Source organism: Danio aesculapii, chromosome 4 (assembly GCF_903798145.1).
Source record: "Danio aesculapii chromosome 4, fDanAes4.1, whole genome shotgun sequence".
NCBI lineage: Eukaryota > Metazoa > Chordata > Actinopteri > Cypriniformes > Danionidae > Danio > Danio aesculapii.
In genome coordinates this window covers 3,057,143-3,067,875 of record NC_079438.1, presented here as the reverse complement: position 1 = coordinate 3,067,875, position 10,733 = coordinate 3,057,143, and the positions used below count along the sequence as shown (strand labels likewise).

Below are 10,733 nucleotides of genomic sequence, written 5' to 3'. Positions count from 1 at the left end.
TGACGTGTGTATTTTATAAATCATATAGCGCCAGAGAGAGAGAGTTCTATATGCAGTGCTAATGTAGACCTCATGAATATTCATATGACCAGCACAGAGACAGTAATGATGATATATAGGGATGATTTAATAGAGGAAACAGAACTACAGTGGTGTTGCAGGAGTATGATTTCTTTTTTGAGGAGGCGTGGCCCCCAAACCCCTCCCCTAACCCCAGCAGTCATTGGTGGATGAGTGAATCATGCTAATTTGCATGACACTGCAGGGATTAGCCACTGAATCAGAAGGCCGTGTGTGTCATATATGAGTGTCGCTCTCCACAGGGGCTCCGGAGAGCCGCGCCAGCCCCACACGGTTCTGGCCCCTGTCGTAGATACTGTAGACCTGCGAGAGGAAGACGTCCCCCAGGATCCACACAGGGCCCGCAGGAGACGGCACGTCTATAGACTGGAAACCACTGAAGCAGATCTGCTTATTGTTCAGCGTCTCCTGCAGAGGAAGACATCGCTCTGACACTGATTCTGTCTCAGCAGAAGTGGACACACAGTTCTGTGCGCATGATTCTCTGCCAGATTTCAAATGAAAGGTGGAAACACTCCAGATATATCGGATCTATTTACTGAAAGGGGGCCTGTTATGACCTATTAAGATGTCAAATGAGTCTCTGAGGTGTTTTTACCATGGTAAAGGTGTGGTATACTCACCCTCCTGATGTACTGCTCTCCACTGAGGGAATACTCCACACTGTTGATCAGGAAGGACACCACAGGGAGACTGCTGACCCGCACACAGTCCACCACAAACTACACACACGGCATCAGTTAGAGTGTGTGTGTGTGTGTGTGTGATTGTGTGTGTGTGTGTGTGGTTGATTTCTAGGTTGTGTAATATTGAATATAGTGTGTGTGTGTGTGTGTGTGTGTGTTGTTGATAGTGATAGTGACCTCTCCGTTGGCAGTGGGTGTTGCTCCTATAAACTGCTGCAGGATCAGGATGTCTGATGCCGGACCGCCGATCAGAGACGTTCCTGTGTCCACGATAGCCTGACAACCCTGAACACTGCGGTAGCAGAAACTCAGAGCCCCCTGAACCTTCACACTACACACACACACACACACACACACAGAGAGAGACATATTATATACATATACAGTTAGTCAGAATTATTAGCCCCCCTGTTCATTTTTTTTTTTCCCCCAATTTCTGTGTAACCACAGCCGACTTTATTAAGCTCTTAAAGGGGATTTGATGTGTTAATCCTGCATTAATGCACTCAATAAAAGATCAAGTCAAACACCCACGCATTACAAACAGTGAAATAGCGCAGCAGTGCTGTGAGAACAGTGTGTGTGTAGGTCAGATACAAACACTGACGTGATTTATGACGCTGTTGAATGTTGTAGCGATTACATTGCTTAACCAGTAGGTGGCGACAGCCATCAAACCTACACTGAATATTCAGAAATGCTCATGTCGCAGTGAAACATGAGGTGTGATGAGTGAAGACCTGAATCATCCATTAAAAACAGACTAAACATGACATCTGATGTGTTGAACAAGCTGATGTTAGATTCCTACACTGATCATTATTAACCACAGCACTCGTCTGAGTTATTGTGCTGTTAATCATGTGATCAGCTGATTATTTCTTGATTTTATCTGGAATAAATGGAAAGCAGGTCACCTTTGTTTGCTGATCTGAAAGATGGTCCGATCCGTGACTCAAACACTGTAGAGCAGACATGTCAAACTCAGGCCCGCGGGCCAATTTTGGCCCGCACTACAATTATATTTAGCCCGCGAGATGATTTCAAGTATGTATTACATCTGGCCCGCCGGCCCGTTATACAGCGCACGTACCGCTAAAGGTGCCTACACATTGAACGCGTCAAGCGCTGGGTGGCGTCAGCGCAGCCATTCATTGTGTATGTGCGACGTCAGTGACAAAGCGCAAGTCCGTGCTGAGGCGCAGAGCGTCGCGCAAGGGTGGCGTTTGACTCCCGATTTAAAATATTTTTAATTCGAGCGTCAAAACGTTGTGACGACATCTACGGGCGGCCCATATGAGAGCAGCCGGTGCCGGGAGTTCCCGATGTTGAGCAGGAAGCTAAGCTTAGCTGCTGCTAAGCGATAAAAGGGGCACTGCCGTCCGCGACACTACGTATTAAACTTTATTAAAGGGACACCACGGAGAAAACTCTGCTCTATCGCTTAGCTTAGCTTAGCAGCGGGCTTACTGCTCCGCATCGGGAACTCCGTCCGACCTAAAAATCAGCTTCTCTCCTATTGGCCGCGCCCAGATGTCGTCACGGCGTTGGCGCCAGACCCATGTGCATCATCAGAGTAAATGAACAGTGAAAAAAACTAAAATGGATAAATATTATTTTATTTACTGATGGCATGGTCTGTTGAAAGAGATATTTTTTTAGGTGTTGGCCTTGATGGTCTGTGATGAAAAGATTTAGGTTATAATTAAAATGAATAAAGTTAAAGATATAAGCCTGATATTTTTTTCAGTTTTTATTTTATTATTTTCTTAAACCTGTTCTGGTTTCAGTATTTAAGCAAAAATTGTAATATATTAAGATGGTTAATACAGTAGTTTGCTGTATCGTAAAGATAATAAAAACATAAATAAATTAATAATAAAAATTTGTCTGGCCCTCGACAATGTTCTTTTTTTAATTTTGGCTCTCTGTGAATTTGAGTTTGACACCCCTGCTGTAGAGTGATCTGAACTGGGAGATCTGTGCTCCATTACACCCCTAATATACATATATATATACAGAAATAACAGCATCTGACACTCAAACAACTTATTTTAACTTGTTCACACTACTTCATTAAAAATGAGCTGAGTTCTGCACATTTCATTGGGACAACTTAATTTTTCTAAAAGTGTTAAGTGAACTTAATCGATTTGAGTTGGGTTGATATGAATGAATAGTGTGGAGCCCTGCTTTTCTACAGGGGATTTGGAGACGAACTCTTCCTCCTCTTCCATTGTCAGATTATTCAGCTTGTTTAAAGGCAGAACTCTTCATTTAGACTCATTATTCTTCTCTAAACATCACTGTGTGATTCAGACCGTTTAGATGAGTACGAGACAGGAAGTGTCTTGCCTTCGATGACTGTTCCAAAGCATGTGTGTCAGTGTGTGCACACTCACGCGTCCAGCTTGATCTGCCAGTAGCCCTTCTGTGTGACTGGAATCCAGTTAATGGGGGGGATGAAGCGAGACTCGTCCACTCCTCCAAACAGCAGCTCTCCTCCAAACCCTGAGCCGTTATTCCTGAGACCACAGGAGGGCATAGACACAAATCAGTTAGGAAATGAGCCACGGCAGCTTCAGCTACTCCTGCTCCACTAGCTTCAGTCATGTTAGACCCTTAATAAGAAAAGGTGTGAGCACCGCTGCTCTACAGTCTACATCTGCTGCTCTTCAGCGTGTGTTTTCAACAAAGGAGGACACACTCAGCCATGACACACACCTTCTCTATGCTAAAAGGTGTTTGTGTGTTGAGCATCATTTCGTTCTCATTTCTGCAACGTCACAGCAGAACATCACTGATCCCTCAGGTACTGATCATGGGCTTTAATCAGTGTTAAAGGCTGCCAATCACAGTTTAAACACACCTCAGGTCACATGTGCTGCCATCCTACTGACCTCAGAGCTGGAGAACACCATAACCAGCAGACGCTTGGAGAGTGAAAGTCAGAGACTCGACTGATCAGTCCTGCAGCAGCCTACATGACATTAACTAGTGTATTATCAGATTATAACCCTTAGCACCTCCTCAGGAGAGCAGTGGCTGATGTTTTCATCAATGACTGTAGTGTTTAAACGTGTCTGTGGTGTGTGTGTGTGTGTGTGTGTGTGTGTGTGTGTGTGTGTGTGTGTGTTTCTCACGTGAGGTAGAAGGAGAAGACGGGCTGGTCCAGCATGTTCTGCTCCATCATGCTGTCGAACACAGGGGAACCCTTCTCCTCCGCCAGCTGAGGGAAACCCAGACCCAGAACACCGTCAAACTGAGCCAAGACGAAGGAGAAACCCGGCTCGTACACCGCCTCGCCAAACACCTGATTCTGCACACGCACCGAGCCCACCTGCAGATGCAGACGGAGAGAGAATGTTCATTCATTCAGTTTCCTTCAGCGTAGTCTCTATTCACCACAGTGGAATGAACCGCCAACTATTCCAGCATGTTTTACACAGCGGATGCTCTCCCAGCTGCAACCCAGTACTGGGAAACACCCACTATGGTCAGTTTAGTTGATCAGTTCCCCTATAGCGCATGTGTTTGGACTGTGGGGGAAACCGGAGCACCCGGAGGAAACCCACACCAACACGGGGAGAACATGCAAACTCCACACTGAAACACACACTGACCCAGCCGAGACTCAAACCAGTGACCTTCTTACTGTGAGACTATAATGCTAACCACTGAGCCACCTCTGTTTTATTTCAACAGTTATTAAATGGCAAATATAAATGTCCGCCTCAGCAGCTGGAGTGTTAAATCAGCCTGCTACTGTACTGGATAACTACAGGCGTGTGCTCCAGTACCTTGAGTTCATCTCTGGCCATCACTCCCAGCAGGTGTCCGGAGCCGTAATGGATGCCAAAGACGCGTCCGTCGTGTGTGTATGTGCTCGACTCGAAGGCCTTGAACTTGTTGTGCAGAGCTGTGCCAAGAGGAGAACACGGTGACCCAACACACACACACACACACACTATCAGCACTCTCACACACACATACTGTACACAAGAGTTGAGTGTGTGTAAATACAGGAGGATTCCAGATACGCAGGTTTACTGTTGATTAACTGAGTACACTTCTTAAACCAGTTGACGTGTGTGTGTGTGTGCGCGCAAATGTGTGTCTGTATATATGTGTGTGTGTGTTTTACCGCAGGCCTGGCTGACGCAGTAGGACGAGGGCACCCACAGGTCAGAGGAGCCGGTGTCAAACACCACGGTGAAGTTCTGCTCCGGTCTGCCCAGACTGATCTGACCGAAGAACTGAGCCTTCACACACACACACAGACACGTTACACACATGACCTTTGACCTTAATGGGAAGATCCTGAGAGATTCTACAAAGCAGGTGATGTTTGAGTCCCAGAAGAGTTAGTTCAGCATATATATCTGAGCTGAACAATCTTCAATTGTCAATATTTAGCTCACACCCATGTCAGATTATTTAGCTTGTTTTACTGGAAAACTCTCTTCATTTTGACTCATTATTTCTGAAAATAAGTCAATACTTCAGTGTTTGTCTAGACAATGCTGACTGATTGAAGAGTTTGTAGATCTCTGGACTAGAAACAAGACACAAACTCTAAGAACAGCATGCTTTACAGGGAAAACACAACGGTCACCCTTCAGAAGACATGATTTAAAAGAGGGAGGAGCTACTGATGAAGAGGAGGAGCTGATGATAAAGGGGAGGAGCTGATTATAAAGGGGAGGAGGTAATGATAAAGGGAAAGAGCTAATTATGATGAAGGGGAGGAGCTGATTATGATAAAGGGGAGGGGCTGATGAAGGGGAGGAGCTGATTATGATAAAGGGGAGGGGCTGATTATAAAGGGGAGTAGGTGATGATGAAGGGGAGGAGCTGATTATGATAAAGGGGAGGAGCTGATGATGATAAAGGTAAAGAGCTGATTATGATAAAGGGGAGGGGCTGATTATAAAGGGGAGGAGGTAATGATGAAGGGAAAGAGCTAATTATGATGAAGGGGAGGAGCTGATTATGATAAAGGGGATGGGCTGATTATAAAGGGGAGTAGCTGATGATGAAGGGGAGGAGCTGATTATGATAAAGGGGAGGAGCTGATGATGATAAAGGTAAAGAGCTGATTATGATAAAGGGGAGGGGTTGATTATAAAGGGAAGGAGGTAATGATGAAGGGGAGGAGCTAATGATGATAAAGGTAAGGAGCTGATCATGATGAAGGGGAGGAGCTGATGATGATGAAGGGGAGGAGCTGATCATGATAAAGGGGAGGAGCTGATTATGTTAAAGGGGAGGAGCTGAAGATGAAGGGCAGGAGCTAATTATGATAAAGATGAGATGATTATGATGAAGGAGAGCTGATTATGATAAAAGGCAGGGGCTGATTATAAAGAGGAGCTGATTATGATAACGCCGAGGAACTGATTATGTAGGGGAGGAGCTAATGATGATAGGGAGGAGCTGATTATAAAGGGCAGGAGCTACTGATGAAAAGGAAGAGCTGATTATGACAAAGGGAAGTAGTTGCTGTTGAGGGGAGGGTCTGCAGATGAAGAGGAGGATGATGTAGGGAGGGGCTGATCATGATAAGGGGGTGGGCTGCTGATGAAAGGAGCTAATGATGTTGGGGAGGAGCTGATCATGATAGAGGAGGCGCTACTGATGAAGGGGAGGTACTGATGATGAAGGGGGAGGAGCTGATTATAAAGGGGAGGAGCTACTGAAGAACAAAAGGAGCTGATTATGATAAAGGGGAGTAGCTGCTGTTGAGGGGAGGAGCTGATGATAAAGGGAAGGAGTTGATTATGATAAAGCTGAGGAGCTGATTATGATAGAGGAGGCGCTACTGATGAAGGGGAGGAGCTAGTGATGTTGGGAAGGGGCTACTGATGAAGGGGAGGGCTAATGATGTAGGGAGGAGCTACTGATGAACAGAAGGAGCTGTAGCTGCTGTCGAGGGGAGGGGCTGATTATAAAGAGGAGGGTTGGTGATGAAGTGGAGGAGCTGATGATGAAGGGAGGGGCTAATTATGATAAAGGCGAAAAAAACTACTAATTAAAGGGAGGAGCTGATGATAAAGGGGAGGGGGTTATAATTAAGGGGAGGGGCTACTTATGACAGACCAAAAAAGGGAGGAGATAATGGTAAAGGGAAGTGGCTGATAATTAAGGGGAGGAGCTACTGGCGAAGGGGAGGAGCAGGAGATGATGAAAAAAGACCTGATGATAAAGGGGAGGAGCTACTGGTGAAGGGGAGGAGCTATTTGTCTGAAGTTGGATTGCTTTATTGATTCTCTGGTCACCATGCGCCTCCTGATGGTGACTGTGGCTGTTCTCATCATATCTGGTAGAATGGTCTGTAATTCACCTTAATTCCATTAAACATTTGACTTTGCATTCAGTGACAGAAGCATTAGTGTGCATGGGGACGTCACTAAAGGCTGACCGCTACACAGATGAGTGTGTGAGTGTACAGTGTGTCATATGAGACAGGAGAGTCGAGCTCACGTCCATGAAGTTGTAGAGTCTCTCGGTGATTCTTCCACCCAGGCGCAGGTAGTGTTGAGCGGGGGGGAAACACTGCACATAGCGGCGGGAGAACATGTCCGGCTGGTGCTGCTGCAGGAACTCCTCCAGCTGAGCGGAGGCTCTCAGACGACTGCGCACTGATGGGTACTGACGCAACGCCACCCTGAGACACACACACACACACACACTGAACACCTCATTGCACTGTTTGTGCTCATCTACTCCGGTCAGATGTGTCCGGATGACCACCACACAGCTAAATCTGCTGCAGTATAGAGATGATTACAGCTCAGATGCTGTATTAAATTAAGCTGAGTTACCTGCTGTGTGACTGAAGGCTTCTCGTTTATACTGGTGTTTACACTGTTAATTACGCATTAATTAATTAATTACGCAGCTATGAAAGTAGTTTAAAATGCTATATAAAATGTGCGGATGATCACAGAGAGCTGAACACATCTTTTAATCTGAGTTTCTTAGCAAATCCTGTCCTGTGGACATGTTTATATGCGTTACTATGGAGATGCATTAATACACACCTGTCAATCAGTATCAGTGGGCGGGGAAAACCACACCCCTACATCATGTTACAGTCGACCTCAAAATCACAATCAAATATAGGACGTAAATGACATTTATGAAGAAAATAACGAGTAAAAATGATCAAAATAAAGTATTTGTCCCCTGCTGTTACATGTACATCATCTTACCTGCTTTTGGGAGAAGCCTGGGTCATTTAGGGTAAAAAGACAACACTTGCTGGCTGAATTAAAGTAAATTGGGGTATGAATAATGTCAAGTGAATAACACAATCTGAGTTTAATATTAGAAAACTGAACCCATTGTCAGATGTTTTGTCCAGACATTAGTGGACGTTTCTGCAGTGATGTGTGTGTTAGCTGGAAATCACTCTCATAACTGTGTGAGAAACACTATAGACACCATCACAGATGATTATAAGCACACACACACACTATTAAAAGCACATCACATCTACAGCAGAGATTGCTCAATGGCTTCTACTGTGTTTGGGGATTTACTCCAGGAGTATTTATAAAAATCCACCAATAGAAAGCAAGAAACGTCCAGTATAGACCCAACAGGACCAGTACAGTTCACATTAGAACCAATATAGTTTACGTTAGAACCATTACAAAAGCATTAGACCTTCTGTCAGGGTTTGTACTGGGTTTTTTAGATAGAATAACATAGAATAAACTTGTATATACACACACACACAGTTGAGGTCAAAATTATTAGCCCCCCTGTTTATATTTTTCAAACTTCTGTTTAACAGAGAGCAGATTTCTCCAACACAGTTTGCTGAAGGGGGCTAATAATATTGACCTTAAAATGGTGTTTAAACTATTAAAACTGCTTTTATTCTAGCTGAAATAAAACAAATCAGACTTTCTCCAGAAGAACAAATATTAGAGGAAATACTGTGAACATTTCCTGACTCTGAGAAACATCATTGGGGAAATATTTGACGAACAAAATCACAGGAAGGCGAGTGACTCTTACCTTAGCTGTGTATATATGTGTGTATGGGTTTTACCTGAGCAGGCCGTGGCTGAAGCCCAGATGGAGGACGAGGATCAGGATCAGACCAGCGCTCCTCATGATGTCCAGACCAGTGACTGACCCACTGCTGGAGGACACAGTGACACACACAGCTCTGCAAACACACACACACACACACTGATGAGGAAATATCAGACCATGCTGATCTTCTGCATCTGCCACTGTCAGCATTTTAGAGTGACTCTGTAACTGCTGAACCACTGATGCTAACACGACACACTCACTGAACAAGTCAACATGACCACAACATCATCATCGACAATCATTTAGGAAACTCTCAAACTTACATTTGAGCACATCTCACGTGTCGAGAGTAATGCTTCAGAATTAGGCTGCATCTGAGGACTCAAATCCTCAATTACCAATAGGAGAGGAGTTTAGGTCTGAGAGATCCATTCATTCAGCCTGTTCATGGAGAAAACGGTGTTATTTTACAGCAGGACGGCATCACTTGTGCTACTTATAATGCAAAATCATTACAAGCATAGAGGTGCTGCATATACAGCACTGGTTTAATACGTTACACTGTTCTCTGATCTCTATATAGCAGGGTTATGGCTTCAGAAAGTTTTTAAAAGTCTCCAGAAATGGGTTCATAAGCTCATTTATTACTCCATAGCATACCCTCTAGAAGCAGGAGGTCCATAATTGACCATATTTGGATCGGTCAGGATATGCAGCTCACACACACACACACACAGCATGTTTGCTGATTACGGCAATATAACAACAGTTAATATGTCAAAAACTACTTTAAAATAGCAGCAGATGCCTAGATAGATCTTATTATAGGGTGGAGGTTAACTTTAACTAGCGCTATATTTAATAAACCAGCAGAGCTATGTTAAGCTATTTTGTTCAGTGTAGTTGGTCAGAATTATTCAGTCCCCTTTGGAATTGTTTTTTTTTTTTTATTTCGTCAAATATTTCACAAATGATGTTGAACAGGTTCAGGAATTTCTCACAGTATTTCCTCTAATATTTGTTCTTCTGGAGAAAGTCTTATTTGTTTTATTTAAGCTAGAATAAAAGCAGTTTTTAATTGTTTAAACACCATTTTAAGCTCAATATTATTAGCCCCTTCAGCAATATTAGTGTTGGATTGTCTCCAGAATAAACCACTGTTATACAATGACTTGCCTAATTACCCTAACTTTACCCTAATTACCCTAGTTAAGCCTTTAAATGTCACTTTAAGCTGAATACTAGTGTCTTGAAGAATATCTAGTCTAATATTATGTGCTGTCATCATGACAAAGAGAAAATAAATAACTAAATGATAACTAAACTTGACAAAAGAGAGCGATACAGCTGTATTGTGTTGTATTTTTAGCTATAATGTCAAAGGAAACCCAGCCAGGAACTACATGAGCAGAAGACAGCCGAGCGGAGGGGTTTAACATGATTCAGTCTACATGTGTTTGCTGGAACACACGACTCAAATGGCACAATAAACAGCGTTAATGAACTAAAGACACCATTAAACACACCTCACGCCTCTTCAGAGCGCAGCTGAACACATGTAGAAGCTGTAAATCCTGCATTATGTGTCCTGAGGAGAGTTTGAACATGCCTCCTGTAGTCGTCGTCCAGTCGCACACGGTAAACTCCCGTTACAAAATAAAAGTCCCACATAAACAGTACGTTAAAAACGAGCTTAAATTAACGATTAATGATCACAGAGCTATAGCAGTCTGTTTTGACTAGCCATCCTCTGATAAACAGCTGCTTATAAAATAAAATATTTAATAACCATTTTTGTTGGGAAAAACAAACATCACCAGCTAAAGCATCAGTATTAGAGGAGAAACACAACCAAGAGTAGGAAATGTTAAGATTATATAGTTATGAACGATATTTTCAAGATTATTAAGATTA

General features: G+C 43.6%; 1 protein-coding gene across 1 annotated transcript; it reads right to left on the bottom strand.

The window, feature by feature from the left end:
- Positions 1–102: 102 nt before the first annotated feature.
- On the bottom strand, positions 103–10,448 carry nots (nothepsin). The gene is made up of 11 exons (XM_056455367.1): positions 10,346–10,448; positions 9,143–9,260; positions 8,830–8,949; positions 7,251–7,434; positions 4,912–5,029; positions 4,568–4,686; positions 3,911–4,107; positions 3,170–3,292; positions 945–1,098; positions 705–803; positions 103–489 (listed from the first exon to the last, which is right to left on the bottom strand). Exons 3-11 carry the CDS (start codon positions 8,892–8,894, stop codon positions 298–300), a joined length of 1,251 nt encoding a protein of 416 aa, XP_056311342.1. The 5' UTR covers positions 8,895–8,949; positions 9,143–9,260; positions 10,346–10,448; the 3' UTR covers positions 103–297.
- Between the last annotated feature and the right edge of the window lie 285 nt (positions 10,449–10,733).